At 42.5% G+C, this 16,591-nt stretch overlaps 1 protein-coding gene across 1 annotated transcript in view; it reads left to right on the top strand.

The window, feature by feature from the left end:
* shoc2 (SHOC2 leucine rich repeat scaffold protein) overlaps nt 1–4,103 on the top strand; it is a 28,813-nt gene extending 24,710 nt beyond the window's left edge. Inside the window, exons 7-8 of the mRNA XM_007903610.2 lie at nt 1,007–1,124; nt 2,224–4,103. Coding sequence (XP_007901801.1) covers nt 1,007–1,124; nt 2,224–2,432 — 327 coding nt within the window. The 3' untranslated portion in view covers nt 2,433–4,103. The remainder of the gene's footprint in view (nt 1–1,006; nt 1,125–2,223) is intronic.
* The last annotated feature ends 12,488 nt before the right edge of the window (nt 4,104–16,591 follow it).

Raw genomic sequence — 16,591 nt, 5'->3', positions numbered from 1 at the left:
GCATTTGAACGTTTCCCTTTATATTTCATTTACGGGACAGGATTTTACTTTCAGTTCTGTTGCTCTGAAATCCAACTTGTCACAGTAATTGAGACTTTTCACAGAGAGACAAAAACAGTTGGTCAGGTGGTAAGTGTCGACAAACGTGATTTTTCTGGGGTGTTTTGTTTTGCATTTCTTTTGCTTTTAATTTATGGGAGGGGAGAGAGTTGTACTCCTGATGCATTGGAGTATCTGTTGTACCTCTTTCCTTATCGTGGAGTTTCTTTTAACTACAAAGCTTTTTTTTTAAACTCCTACGACTGAAAGTGAAATAAAATAGCTTCAAAAAATGTTCAGAATTTGCCCTAACTGGGGCTTTGTTCCATTGTAGAGCACACAGTTCAGCTCTTATTTAGTTGCATAACACAGGACTGAATGCCTGATATACTAAACCAACTTGATCTTGTCTCTAGTCTTAATGCTATTGGAAACTGATAACCAAACTTAAATTTTCATATCATAATCTTGGAAGGAATAGGGATGTTTGAGAGAGGCAGCAAAGCTATTGTCTTTTGAAGATAATAATCCTTTCATTTGACATAGCGCCTTATCACATCGTCGTGATGTCTCAAAGTGCTTCACAGAATATACTGTAAAGGGTAGTGGCTGCATATTTTGTGGGGGAAATGCGGCAGCCAATTGTGCACAGCAGTGCCCCACAAGCAGTTGTGGATTGAGTGACTAAATCATTATTTTTTTGAGAGGGTTTATTACCCCTGGAAAGTGATCCGCCAATCGACTTATGCTAGGTAAGCAAGGCGTATGGAAATTTACCCAACGTTTTGTGCGAGATAGCTGATGAAAATATTGAGCAGTTACTGTAGGAGGTTGTACAGGTTATATATTGAACTGATTTCATTGATCTCTGTATAAATTGAGATCTTGAAACATGTTTTGAAGTATCCTCCGAGCACAGCGTTTTTAATAATATTATTATTATAAATTATACTCCTTTCTCTTACAGAAACTGGTCCTGACAAACAACCAGCTGACCACACTTCCAAGGGGAATCGGTCACCTGACCAGCCTGACCCACCTTGGCCTAGGAGAGAATTTACTGACTCATTTACCTGAGGAGATCGGTAAGTTATTTTTCTTAATATACTGTACTCCTCAAAGCTAACTCCACTGTCTTGCTCTCTCTCCCCCCCCCCCCCCCCCCCCCCATATCTGCAACCTATTAAAGCGTTACCGACCTGTTCGCTCCTCACCCACTCGGCGGGCACTGGCCTGCTTAATGTCCTCAGCCCTACCCACTCATTGAAACCAGCTCAGGCTGATTATAAAGGGGGTTTGGGGAAATTATATATCCCAACCACGTGGCTATAATGAAGCTCCATTGTATATAGGATCCATTTCCCAGTGGTTACTTGGAGGAACCATAGAATATTTGGGGAACTTTGTACTCTCTAATACTTTGCATTTTAATCACTGGTTCAACTTGTCTGTCTGCTTTGGTTTTGCTATTTCCTTCTGATCCCAATGCTCACCTGTATGTTGCGAGGAGCCTTAAAATGGATTTCATTGAAATAAATAAAGGTAACCACACAATAGAAATCCACTGTAAAAACACATTGAAAAGATTTGCTGCAGTCAATCAAAAGCAATACCCTCTAAAGCTTGGAATATGCTTTTTCTATACATCTCTTAAAAAGCTACTGCTTTTTTGCACTCTGAAATGGAGGTAACAAATTAATTGGTTATTTAACTTGGAATATGTGGTAACCACATTCTTTGAGTGCCAGCATTTGGATTACAGTATTGCGTAGTTTGTGTATATATATATAATGTGTGTGTTTCTATGTAGCGGTTGGAACTGGACTTGTTTTTACAGTAAATGTGAAAGGTTATGTCGTGCAATGTATTTTCCTCCTTCCCTGCCTTGACTTGAAATGAAAAGGCAACTGTAGAAGTCATGCTGGTGACTGTGTGGGACTGGTAATAACTTTATTCTTTGCACTTGAAAAGTGAAAGTTTTTGCACCTTAAGCTTGATTCTACTGTACATGGGATCTCATATTTTGTCTTGGGTCTGGTGACTAAAATAAATACTGGTGGCGTAACTCGGGGAATTTAGGATGCATTCAATGTTGACAATAATCAATTTTAATTAATAAAAAAAAATGCCAGGATTATTATTGAGGTTTTGTTCAGTGTAAGTTAAGCACCTTGTATTTTGCAGGTACACTGGAAAATCTGGAGGAGTTGTATTTAAATGATAACCCAAACCTGCACAGCCTTCCCTTTGAGCTGGCCCTCTGCAGCAAGCTGTCCATCATGAGCATTGAGAACTGCCCGCTCAGCCACCTCCCTCCACAGATTGTAGCCGGTGGCCCGTCCTTCATCATCCAGTTCCTGAAGATGCAAGGCCCTTACCGAGCCATGGTCTGACCCGAGTCAAGATGTTGCATACACTGTACAAAATATAAATTGCATTATTGTCATTATATATAAAAGCAATTTTACTAAGACTGCAGTATGTGTTTCTGCTAATAGAGGAATCGTAGCCATTTAGAATTTTTTAAAAACCTGCAAAGAATTCAAGTGCTGGATTGAGGTTTCCTCACAGAATTAAATGGGTGTACGTCAGTGTAAGCAGTACAGTTTTTGTGTGTGTGCGTGCGCGTGGGGAGTGGGGGGATTATCTTGTGAAATCATAAGCATGGTTTTTGATAGTACACGTTTGAGATACTATCTGCGTATTTAATACACAGCGTAGTATTTTCTTTATAATTATCTTCTTGTGCTTAAAATGGCAAGTGTAGGACCAGGGAAATCCTTGCCTCAAGATGTACATGCTTATCCCACACTTGCCCCTTTCCTGCTGGCTACCTTGCACCTGCCCAATCCTTAGCCTTTGTTTTCTCTGTAGCCAGGGTCTAAATCATTGCAAAGGGCTTGAAGTGTTCCGGCTCTGCCTCTCCCAGACTGATTGGAATCGAGGAGGAAAGGGAAAGCTTAGGCGAACATTATTAAATGTCTAATAAATAATCTAAAAACTTATCAAAGGGTGAAGTGTATGTGTGGTGTGGGCAGGAGGTGGGAACAAAGAGAAACTGAGGTGAAAATAGGTGGAGATGACGGGAACAGTTTAAGAACGTATGTCAAGGGATAGAACAAAACTTAAAACCAAAGAGGGAAAAAAAAAGGAACCTGCAGAACATTATACAGGTTTCTGTCACACGTAGGTCTTCGCTATTTTTGAAAAAGACTTCCTGAATGTTTTTGGGGAGTAAATACTTTTTTCCCTCAAAACATTTGTGTCATTTCCAAAAAAATTTCCATACCTACTCACTCACTGAGATTTGCCAATTGATTTCAACAGTGTTGAAACTGACAGGTGTACATATAATGTGGATACTGGTCATGTAGTGCATTGCTTAATAGTTCTCCTATATTGTGGCGTCTCTAGTGAAAACAATATGGCTTTCAAAGTGGTTTATATTCCACTTCTATTTTACCCCTTCCCTCTCCCCTTGCAGTGAGAATAGATGAACAGCTACAGAACTGGAGAGCAATCAATCAAGGAACGTTCTTGCACTCAGCTACAATTGTCCCAGTGACCCAATAAGAGTATGTGGGGGGTGGGGGGATGTCAATGTAGCGAAGCAATTAACAAGTACTTGTAATACTTCCCTGTGGAAAAAAAATAAGTCTTGACCGTTTGTTGTGGGGCTCTGGATATATTACATATGTACCGTTACTCCAAAGCCTTGTGACACAACAACCTTTTTCTTCGACTCTTTCCAAGCATGCCTGTTGGCCTGTATCAAACGTTTGCTTTGTTATTCCGGGGTTCAGTATTTTTACCAACCCTTCATGCTGCATTGAAGCATGATTTTCTTCATACTGTGTTTTTTGCTGCTGCTGCTGCTGCTGCTGCTACTGCTGCATGCATGTGTGTTTTTGAAATATTTACAGGTTTTGAGACTATTGGGAGTATGAACAATTCCTTTCAGTCTCTTAATGTCCAGTGAAACCATGGTAAGGGTTATGATCATTTGTTAGGAAATGCTCTATAAATGAAGAAATGCTTACTATTAATATAACAAAAAAAACTGTCCAGTGTTCATCAGAAGAATGTTTTTTTCTCTCCCTCTCTCCCCCGTCCTCTCTCTGAAATGGTTATGCCTTTCTACGCACTTTGTCTTTGAGGAGTTAACGTCTGTGCATATCATTGCATGCAGTCATTTTTTGGGGGATACAGGAGTACAGAAGGCTAACATAGCATCATATGATGTGCAATTCTCTAACCAGAAATAATGCTGCATTCTGAAGGCTTGAATTTCACTGGCTACGTTTTTTTCCCTGTAAAATAAAAATGCAATTTTATCATTTTTACCCACCCTTCACAAAAAAATTATCAAAAACTCAGAAGTTGCACTGAAATGAAATACCACTTCTATTGTCTCCCAGGTGATAGGATGCTCTTTTATGAATTGGCAGTCATTTGTCCTTAAATTTGCAATCGATTTAAGTTCATCAGCATCCGTCGGTCAACCGATATCAAGTTCAAAGTTGCATGCTAACGGATGCTGTAATCATATTGCCGAGGTTAACATATTACTGTGTCGTCCCACCTCTTTACGAGAGATTGGATTGTACTGTACTGTCCTGCAGGAAGCGATGGGATAATTTGTTGGGTTTCAACATTGCCATGAAGTTGGTTGTAACTTTCAATTACAATTATCTTGTAAAATTATGTTGTTTTCTGTTGCTGTGATCGTGTTGTTATGTTATACCTCTGAATTATCCTTGTTTAAGAAGCTGATATCCAGCTTGAATCAAGTGCGTTTATAGGCCCTTACAGTTCTGCCTTGGAAAAACAATCCCAGCGGCGACGAGCCTCAAGGTAGAAATGACAATTAACCTAATTAAAATGTGCAAAAAATGTATATACGTAATCCATACACTTTGATGCTACCTTAGCCTTTGGTAAAACCAGTGGTCCAACAGTGACTAAATTGATTGTTGTTCCTAAGTAGAAAGGCAGGTTGCTTCACTAACCTGTTCACAAACTTGCATTGGAGTCCTGTAGCTCAGCGGTTAGAGCACTCACCTCGCAAGCAAGAGACCTGGGTTTGACTCCCAGCAGGGCGAAACCTTGGGCAAGTTTCTTTACTCCACACGCCTGATAATAATTCCTCAAGAAAAAATAAATAAATTGGTCACTTCAATCCACAACTGTTTGTGGGCAATTGGCTGCCGCATTTTGCCAAAAAATATACAGTTAATTCACTTTACAGTATATTCTGTGAAGCGCTTTGAGATGTCTGGAAGACGTGAAAAGCGCTATATCAAATGCAAGGATTATTATATTATTGAGAGTAGATGAAACCCCAGGCATGGTCGATTCAAATGATGCCATCGTTTCTGAAATACAAGTCAGTAACAGTAGGTCAACAATCCTGCAGTTAATAGATTTTTAGAGAAATCCATCTAATTGTCTGTACACCTTAAAAGTATGTTAATTGCATTGGATTAGTACAAAATTGCATTTGGTGTATAACTGTGGTGTTTATTCCAGTGTATGAACTGTAGGGTGTTATTTGTATTGTTTTAATGGCACATCAAGCTATCGGAGACCCAGTGTGACACGTCAGTTATTTTTCCTGTTTTTCTAAAAGTCTGTAGAAAAATTGTGTTCAGAACCAATGTCTCTGGTTTAGATTTTTTTTCAGTGCTGTCTCATCCTATGTTTTCCTTGCTATAGTGTATAGAAAAGAGCATGATCGGCATTTAAGCATCAAAGTTAGTAACAACACAAAATGTTTAGCGCCTGTCAAATTCTGTGATGAGCCCTAACAAAAACTTTGTGCTTCTGGTATTAAAAGAAAGCAAGACCTATTTTTGACCCATACAAACACACAGTGATGTTTTGAAATCTCAGTATTCGCTATCTCTGCTCGCTCACTAGTATTTTCTTAAAACATTTGCACAGTACTGTACTCCCTTTCTTTCCACTTTAAAGCCACATAGTTGAATTTATTTGTAAATGTTTTTTTTTTGGGGGGGTGTGGGGGAGTCTTTAAAAAGGCATTATGGTATTTATTAATCAGTATAATATTTTTGGACTCCTGAAACTGTGGCAATGGGGCACTATATAGTTTCATGCTTTATATTATCTCTCGTTGATAAGTGTAATAATGGGGGAGGGGGGATAATGCTTTTTGAATTGTAGTGTAATGGGATGGAGCTAAATTCATGTCCTTTGAAAGCCACACAATTGGTGCAACGTGTAGATAAATTTTGAGGCCATTTGTTACATTGGAAGACAATGAAATCATTCTCAAAACTGTAAAAAAAAGTGCATGACTTCTTTATAAATGGTAAATCGCAGCTGTCCCAATGCTTCATTGGTCCTGGTGAAAGTGTACGATGCAATTCCAGCCATTGCCTGTACAGTATGTATAACCAGAAGTGATTTGCCCCAGCTCTTGTTAACAAATATCGCACCTTCTCATATCTAGACACACACAGAAAATACTGCTGCATCTTATCAGCAGCAAAATTTCGCCCACAAAATGCAGTCAATACACTTTCCATTGTAATCCTGTGAAGCGCTTTGAAACGTCTCGAAGACGTGATGAGGCACTATATCAAATGCAAGGATTGTTATCAAATCGACTCTTAATTTCTGCAGGGCTAAATTTGCGTTCCAGACAATATCTCCCCTCAAGGCCATATCATGGGCATTAATGTATTTAGCAGACGGTATGAAGAAGGTTGCATTTGCAGCTGACTCCAACTGTTTTGGGGGCTGCCACTCACGGCCCCCTAAGAAGTTTGCTGCTGTGACTTCTGCATAACTCTTGATATTCTTAGTATGACCCAGGCGAAGTTTAAATGTTGGAAACTAATGTTGAGGGCAAGTGACAGGCTATCTATTTTGCAACTTTTACTCCTTAATTTTTAGTTGCGCTCCGCTCTACGTGAAATTGAAGTCGTCATTTTATGCAAACATATCCTTCAAGACAGCAAGTGGCTTATTTTCCATTGGAGTACTCTGTATCAATCTCTTTAGCTGATAAAGAATGCAGTTTAACTAATCAACAAGCAGTTTGTGTGCAATTATCGACTAGATTTAGTTTCATATTAAGTTTCATTTTCCTTTTATTTTAAAAAAAAGGAAAGATTTTTACCAGACAGCACAAAATATTTTTGTTTGGTACTAAAATAAGATCCACACATCAAAAGAAGAGTGTACAAACCAGCCAACAAAACATTTTTTTAATAAAAAAAACAGTTGTATGTCATATCTATTACCTTGTGGGTTTTTGTTTATTTTTTTTGTTTTCAGTGTGTCAATGCATTCATTATAAATAGTATATTTGTAAATGAGGTGTCATTGAGTCTTTGGCAACTGTTGCATGAATTTTGTTTTTTTATATATATATAAAAAGGCTTAACTGTACAATTGGCTTTGATTTGTGGGAGAAGGGGGTGATTTTTGGCTGCTGTTTTGGAAGGTACATACACTTCCGCTATAACATTAAAGAAAGACCATTACTATTTCTGTTCAGGTAAAGATTTCAGAGAAATATCACAGGTGATAATTGTATATCTGATTTGCTATTTTATTTTGCACACGAGGAATTGACATTTAAATGTGTTGCCAATGTTCCTGGTGTAAACAACATTAAACTATTCTGAAACTTTGATGATTCTACAATGTCTTTTTCAATGTTGATCAAAAGAACAGTGGGAGCCCATTGAGTGATTGTCATTTTAGTTGTAAAANTTTTTTTTGCGGCAATTCTATAAATCTTTACGCGCAACTAAAACTAAAACCTTTGAAAAAGGGTCAAATAACAAATACAAAACGCTTAGGCTTCTTAAAGGGACAGAATCCTTTTCAAAATGCATATTTATTATTAAAAAAAGTATTGGCAGCAAACTTTGCATTTTTAAACAATCTCAATATAAAATTAATTTGTAGTATTATATAAACTATTTTCTTGCTTCTACCTCTCTTTTCTCTCTTCCCCCCTCCTCCCCACTCAGGAACAAAACTGGTCACAGCAACAAACCTGCACCGTTCGTGTTGCATTGGCAACTCCTTGTTATGTGCACTTTAGTGAGGAATCCACAATCTATTGGCGGTCAGATCTTCAATCTCTCTGCCCCCAGCCTTTGGAACTCCATCCCAAAGTCCCTTCACCTCACCCCCTCCCTTGCCTCCCTTAAAGCCCGTCTTGAGACCCTCCTCGACCATACCTTCAGTCACCCTCCTAACCCTACCCTCCCTACCTTCCAACTCCCCGATTCCAACCCCCAAATCCTTGACTGTCCAGCGCCTTGGGGCATCATCCCGACGTGAAATGCACTATACAAATGTAATTTTTTTTCCCATTCCCTCCTTTTCCCCACTCTTCATTGTGCCTGGGTTAGACTATGCAGTACTCCATCTGGTGGCGGAGAAGATGATGGGTAAAATTCAACCAGAGGTGAAACCCAGCGCAAGAGCTGGATACCAAGTTCCTAGGATTGACTCCTGTATTGAACCATAGAACCATATAATAAAATAATGCTCACATTTGGTGGAGCGCCTTCTGTGATAGGTCAGGAGGACCTCCCAAAGTGCTTCACAGGACATACTGTGAAGTGCAGTGACCGTGTTTGTGGTATATCACACATGGATTTTCAATTGATTTTTTTAAAAAAAATTAAATGTTTATGGAAGGGCAGTGGTGTGTTTCAATGAGTAAATGGAGGGTGGTCAGGTAAGATAAGAAAACTGGTTACGCCCTTGAAAATGCTCCACGCTTAAAAGTATTTATTTGAGGTATCCTAAGTTCACCGTTTTAGCCTAAACTCGTTCCCCGTTTGTACAAAATACAATGTGACCTAACCTTGCAGAGGAAGTGTTGGAACACTCCACGAAGCACTGGAATCTAACCAACAACTACGTAACCCCACAAATGTTTTGTCCCTGGGTGATTTAATATTGAATGAAGACTTGTGATTTATTTGACCCTTTCTTTCCCAACCATCCATTTCCCTCGATCCTCTATATATTCTTTTAAGTAAATGTCGCCCATTGAAAATCCAAATCCATCCTCCTTTTTCTGACTCATTCATTTAGATGCCTATCTTGGATTCAGATGGATGATAAGGGATTCTGCCTCATCTCTTCTCTCTCTCCCCCCGCCCCCCGCCTCCTCGGCCACTGTTCCATGCAACATTGAACTTTTCTCTTATCATCCCTGTTTATATTCAACATTTAATTTCCAATTAATCTCATTACGTGAAGTGTGTCAACATTTTTACATTAAAGGCACTGCAATCAATGAGTGTTTTAAGTTGTTGAAACCACAAAATGCGCAAACAATATTTTTAACAGTTGAGTTACACTTAGGTAAAGATTTTGTGCCTCCTATAAGAGTAAAAGTGGTTAAATACTAAGGTCAAACTCAGGAGTAAATGACCTGTGTGCTGAGATTTAAAGGTATCATTTTTTTATGGTGGGGAGTGGTGGGGGAATGAACAATCTACCGTTGGATGATTTGGTGTTTCAGTAAATAGTTCATCAAACTGCCTTGAGACATCCTCCCGACATGAAAGACATTATATAAATGGGCCGTATTCATCAAACAAAATGCTCGTAACACTACAGCTTAGTTCTCAAATTCCATTCTAGTCATTCGAATTTTAAAAGGTACAACACCACCACCTTGCATTTATACAGCCCCCCCCCACACACCCCTTCACACGGGCGAGCGAATTGGGAATTCTTAACAGCGGTGTAAATCGAGGGGGACGATGAAGGCGCGGTCGAAGAGGAAAGTCTTGAGGTGTGATCTGAAGATGGCAAAGAGGGGGCAAAATGGAGGGATTGAGTCGGGCTGTTCCAGAGGGTCAGGGCATAGTGGCCGAAAGCAACAGCTGGAACAGTCCGAGACACTCTGCTGTGTGAAGGAGGCTATATACCTCCTTGCAAGTTGTTGGTGTGCGTTTCACCTGGCGCAGGGAGGGTTAGACACTCGATTGGAAAAAATCTTCATTTCCCAGCATATTTATTGATTTAAATTTGATGAGATTTAAGTGTACCTCTGGGTGCAGTAAGGAAGGAACCAAAGTATAAGATCATTAATGTCATTTGGAGGAAGATAAACTGGATGACTCGTTAAGAGTCAGGAATTTTACACTGGCTTTCTGAGCTTTACTGTTTGATAAAGTCAGTGCAATAAAATTGTACCAAAACAGGAGCTGCAACATGCATGACTGACTGCAACATGAAATCACGGCTTGTGTGTGTTTAAAGGGCACAACCCTGAATGTAATAAACTCACAATGAGCCTTTTAAGTTAGTCGGAGAAATATCAAAGCGATCCATTTCTGTGTGTGCTACTGATCTGAGATGTTTCTTAGACAAACACCAACATTTACTTGGGTGATTTGTCCTTCCAGCTTTTTTACCATCCGCCTGCACCCCTCTTCCCACTCCTCTCTCCAAAGACGCTATATAAATCCCATGTCGTTGTTGTATGTCTTTGGTCTTCCTGCACAGTGCTAAGTCAGTTGCATTTTGACACTGAGCCAATCCATGATAAGTTCTGAAAGTTTGTGTGCACCCATTAGAGGTTGAAGCACAGTGCCTGGCGAAGCATATACAGTATTTCTGTCGCTGGGCAATTTTGTTAGACTAATTCTCACTGGCTGGAGTGCAGCTATCTTCCCATTTGAGATTTTTAATGAGAGCTTCCATTCCCTGGGTCAGTTGGACGTTTTAAAAATAATGTAAACTGATAACTCAAACCTGGCTTACCAAGTATGTAAGTCGTCATTCTTTCGATAGCCCGGATGCATTTATTTATGTGTTTATACATTTGCCCAACTTGCTATTCCAGATAACGTCTCACTAGAGCAAAATGCAATTCCCACACTGAGTGTGTTCTGTGAAGTGCTTTCAGATGATGCGTTTGATTTAGCGCCTTATCACGTCAACAACAACAAAATTACATTTGTATAGTGCCTTTCACGTCCGGGGGATGTCCCGAGGCGCGGGACAGTCTGTGTTTCGGTCCAGTGTTTTGTAAAGTGGATTGACTGTATTTGGAAGGTGAAACGCGGCAGCCAATTGCGCAGAACAGTGTCCCACAAACACTCATGGACATATGTCATGGGTAAGCCATGATTTTGCTTTTATTTGTCCAACTGTTGTGGGTCACTCATTTGGCTTTACTCAAACTCTGGAACACTCTTCCTCTATCTCTCCGCCTTGTCAATTCCTTCCCCATCTTCAGATCGCGCCTGAAGACCATCCTCTTCGACACTCCCCCCCCCCCCCCCACCTCTCCACCAGCGCCGTGCTCCGCCACGGTCAAGCGCTCTGGGACGCTACTCTGCATGAGGGGCACTGTGTAAAAACAAGTTGTTGTTGTACTAATGCTACAATAGTAAAATAGATTTTGTCTTACTCTTGAAGCACTATCAGTGCTGGAAATCTCAGCTTAGTGAGGCTCTATTACCTTTAAGATAGCACGGGGACTTTTATTGGTATCTCAACATAATGAGCCTCCCCATTGCTTTATAATACACCACGAAGCATGCCTCAGTTTCTTTTTTTAACATTCCCCCTTTATCCAATCTGCCTCCCGACACGTTCTGAATGGACACTCAGAGATGATTTTCAATTCCCTTTTTTGGAAAGAGGGAGGGAGGGAGGATGGCGGTGGGGGGAAGGAGAAGGTTGGTGCGGAGACAGAAAAAAATGCCAAACCACCTTCTGAAGCAGCTTTGTAATGACAGCAAGACTCAGAGGATGATACACCCACGTGTCAACAACCCAAAAAATCTAGAAATGACGCGTGCTGCATGGAGGTGAGTTACGGGCCAAACATTGTGTACAATTTACACTTACGTGGCACCTTTCACGTCAGGGGGACGTCCCAAAGCACTCGACAATTCCACGTGGTCCCTTGAGACGAGTGTGGGAGCCAAGGAGGGGAGGGTGAGGAGTGGAAAAGATAACCCAAGCCGATTTTTTTTGTTGTTATATCTGTCCACTCTCAACATTCACTCATTTGAGTTTGGTGATAGCTGTTGCTCCAATGGTAAATCTGCCTACATCTTACTTTTAAAACACCAACAATCAGTGGTATAAGTCTTAGCTTAAGTCGCAGTCCCTCCGTCTCGACCCTTCCCTCGCCTCCTTCAAGACCCATCTCAAGACCCTTCTCTTCGATTGTGCTTTCGATCTCCCTGCTTCCCCCCCCCCACCACCCCTCTCCCGCCCTCCACCCTCTCCGATCTCACCCCCCAGCTTGGGTCCGAAACACTGTCTGTCCAGCGCCTTGGGACATCCTCCCGATGTGAAGGGCGCTTTACAAATGTAATATTGTTGTAATCGAGCTGTGTTGCTTTTAAGCACATTGAGGCACCACCCTGCCCAAGGAGCGCGATATAAATGCAAGAACAAGGCAGACAAGACCTTGGTTTAGCATCTTATCCAAGGGACGCCACCTCCCAACAATTCAGCGCAGCGTAAACTTAGACAACGTGAGTTCAAAGTCCCCAATGTGGGTTTCGAACCCACCCCCTTCTGACTCGGAGTGCTGCCAACCGAGGCAGGCTGACACCAGCCATTTTTAGCACCTTCTGACCTCTATTTGGGGTCCACAGCATTTGCTTGTGTAAAACATGTGTAAACGATAAGAGTTACAGGTGCCATTAGCTGTGCGATCAGTAAAAAAGTTACAGCCTAGAACTTTGGTTGGCGGCTTGCTTGTACTTCGGGCCTGTGTGTTCAATGTGTGACACGATGGGAGGCAGTTTAGTACGTTGAATGGACTTGGGACGGTGTATCCAAGGCCTTCACACTGCGGTGATGTCAATAATCTAATCCTCAGAATGTTTGTAGCACTAATACTGCTGTGTTTCCGGCACTGAAGCCATCTCCTCTCATCCCATTTCCCCTCCGCTTTACAATAACCCTTTCGTATTATTTTTGTTGTAGGGTTATCAGAGTCCTGTAGCGTAGTGGTTGGCATCCTCGCCTCACAAGGGAGAGGACCTGGGTTCGATTCCGAGTTGGGGCGAAACTGAACCTTTCCTTACCACATGCATCTCTGTTTACCGAGCAGTAGGTAGGAAACCTAATGGGTTGTTAGTCGATTGGCGGATTCTTTTCTGGGGTTAATAATCTCTCCAAAAAAAAATTGGGTCGCCTAATCCACGACTGTTTGCGGGACACAGCTGTGCGCAATTGCCTGCCGCGTTTCGCCCACAGGAACGCACAGTCACTCCACTTTACAGTGTATTCTGCGAAGCGCTTTGAGACGTCTCGAAGACGTGCTGAGGCGCTGGTATCAAATGCGAGGAGTGTTATTATTATTCTTATTATTACTACTACTACTACTGCGGTAGTATTATTACTACATTTGGCAGAATGAATGTCAAAACTTTCACATTTTGTTCTTTCTTTTGGCCAAATAAGCAACAGAAAAAACTGCAGCGATGGATCTGATCCGACTATCGATTCTGGCCGGGTTGATGGAGCAAACCAAGCGAGGCTGTGAGTTTCCAGACGCTAGGTGGCGGCGCTCTATGGATTGCAGAAGCCCCCCACCCACAAAAACCCCCACCCACCCCCCACCCACCCACCCTCCCTGTTTCAGTACTGCCGAGGGCCGCCGGGTGGCAGCAAATCCTCGCTCTGTCCGCAGTGCTGAATTGGTCCTGTGCGAGAAGGGAGAGAGAGCTCAAAGGACATCTTTGTCTGCAATAGAACCACTGCAACCGACGCAGACACCCACAATCCTGGATTCTTTTGAATGCAGCCGTATGTTAGCGTGCAATCCTTGCATTTGATACGGCGCCTTGTCCCGCCTTCGAGACGTCTCAAAGTGCTTCACAGGATAGACTGCAAAGTGGAGCGACTGTACATTCTGTGGTCCAAACGCGGCAGCCCATTGCGCACAGTCGGGGTCCCACAAACAGTCAGTCGTGGATTGAGTGACCAAATTATTATTGTTATTATTGTTTTTAAAACTACAGAGGTATGGGGGAGGGCTGGGGGGAGGGGGGGGGGAGCGCGCGGGGCGGTGGGGGCGAAATGGGAAGGTACGTGGGACTGAAAGGATTGCTCGTTAGCACGGACACGCTGGGCCGAATGGCCTTCTTCTGTCCTGTAAATGAAACCCAGCCCCATGGAACAACTGATTTGTCTTCCACAAACATTGAAATGAATGAGACCAACGGCTCCCAACCACAGCGAATAGGCTGCGCACACACACAGACACACACACAGCCACATACAAACACACAGCCACATACACACACACAGCCACAGACACACACATACACATACAAACACACAGCCACATACACACACACAGCCACATACACACACACACAGCCACATACAAACACACAGCCACATACACACACACAGCCACAGACACACACATACACAGCCACATACAAACACACAGCCACATACACACACACAGCCACATACACACACACACAGCCACATACAAACACACAGCCACATACACACACACAGCCACAGACACACACATACACAGCCACATACAAACACACAGCCACATACACACACACAGCCACAGACACACACACACACACACACAGCCACATACAAACACACAGACACACACACACAGCCACAGACACACACACACAGACACACACGCACAGCCACATACAAACACACAGCCGCATACACACAGACACACACACACAGCCACAGACACATACACACACAGACACATACACAGACTTGCACGTAATACATGTGAAAAACTACATTGTTTTATTCAAAATGTGTTGAGAACTTCCATTCTTCCTTCTATTCCGAGGTCAGTCTGGAGAGGCAGAGGACAAAGCCAAGTTTCCCTTTCCCATCTCATATCCCCTCATCAGTTGATTTCCCACCACCCCCCCCCCCCCCCCCCCCCGCCATTTCCACTTCCTTTCCCCACCCACACACACACACTCCATCCTTCTGGTGCCAAATGCGAGCATGTCATGAATCTCCTCCTGACTGAGATAGATAAATTCCGGTGTATCCCCAAACCCCTCCAATCCACCATCGATGGCTGTGCTTTCAACCACTGTGCTCCTAAGCTCTTGAACTCCCTGCCTCAACCCCTCTGCCTCCCCCTCCTATTCATCTATCCTTAAATCCCAGTTTAAGATTTGCCTCCTCCACCGCGCCTACAGTCAGGTTCCCACCCACTTCCCCCTTCTCCCTCGTCTCTACAGCGACACTGCTTAGAGCTCCCCACCCTCAAATCCCACCTAAATCCCTCTCCCCCCGGCTCGGGGTCAGACTCCAACACTGTCAAGCACTCCTGGACACTATCCCGTATGAAGGGCGCTATGTAAGCGTGAGTTGTTGTTGTTGTTACACAGCGCTCCGAGATACTATCCTGTGCGAAGGAGTGCTGTATAAATGCAAATGACTTGTTGGCCTTGAACTACATCTTAAGAAAGAGCGATAAAACAACTTTAATACATACTTAAAATAATTCCAAACATCATACTTTCCTACGGACATCCCATCCCCACATTAGCTGCAAAGCAGTGGGATAAATGGGCAAAAAGAACAGTGTGATGGCTAGGACTGGGTTTCTGTCCTGTTCTGACCATCACAGCACTCGACAGACACTCATTGAAAATGTACCCACACACACACACTAAATCCAGCCTTGGAGTAATATCACCTGCGTAAAGTGCACTTGAACTCTCTCCGCATGTTAAAAAAAACAACAACAAACCCGGGAACTCATCATCAACACTTAAAAGGCAAACTGATGCTCTACAAGCTTTAAATATGTTCAATGGTACCTTGGCTCCATTTACATTTTCAAGACTGAGGTGTACAGCTATTTGTTAGGTCAGGGTATCAAGGCATATGGGGCAAAGGCAGGTGACTGAACTTGAGGTACAGATCAGTCATGATCTTATAAGATGGCAGAACAGGCTCGTGAGGCTGAATGGCCTCCTCCTGTGTCTAACAGAGAAGGCAACCATCTGAACCTTCAGCCTATATATATATATATATATATATATGATGGTTTGCAAGGATCCAGGCAACGAAATAATCAATAGTAACTAGTAATAAACTCTGCATTCTCACTCACTGGAACATTGCCATTGTTCCCAATAATAAGCATTGTGGCTTTATTTGCAGTCAAATAAAATGTTGAGACATCAAATGAAAGCTCTCCACTGACTGCGGCTCTGTGTCGCTGCTCAGCTGTGGTGAGACAGAGAGACAGTGAGTGAATTGAGTGAGTGACCGTGTGAGTGAGTTGAGTGTGTGAGTGAGTGTGAGTGAGTGAGAGTGTGTGTGAGTTGAGGCGAGTGAGTGAGTGAGTGAGAGTGTGTGTGAGTTGAGGCGAGTGAGTGAGTGTGTAAGTGAGTGAGAGTTTGTGTGAGTTGAGGTGAGCGAGTGAGTGTGTGAGTGAGTGTGTGTAAGTGGAGGCGAGTGAGTGTGTGTGAGTTGAGGCTAGCGAGTGAGTGTGTGAGTGAGTCTGTGTGTGTTGAGGCGAGTGAGTGAGTGAGTGTGTGTGAGTTGAGGC

This window comes from Callorhinchus milii, unplaced genomic scaffold (genome assembly GCF_018977255.1).
Source record: "Callorhinchus milii isolate IMCB2004 unplaced genomic scaffold, IMCB_Cmil_1.0 Scaffold7, whole genome shotgun sequence".
Lineage (NCBI taxonomy): Eukaryota > Metazoa > Chordata > Chondrichthyes > Chimaeriformes > Callorhinchidae > Callorhinchus > Callorhinchus milii.
The sequence above is the reverse complement of the archived record's forward strand: the minus strand, read 5'-3'. Positions and strand labels throughout refer to the sequence as shown.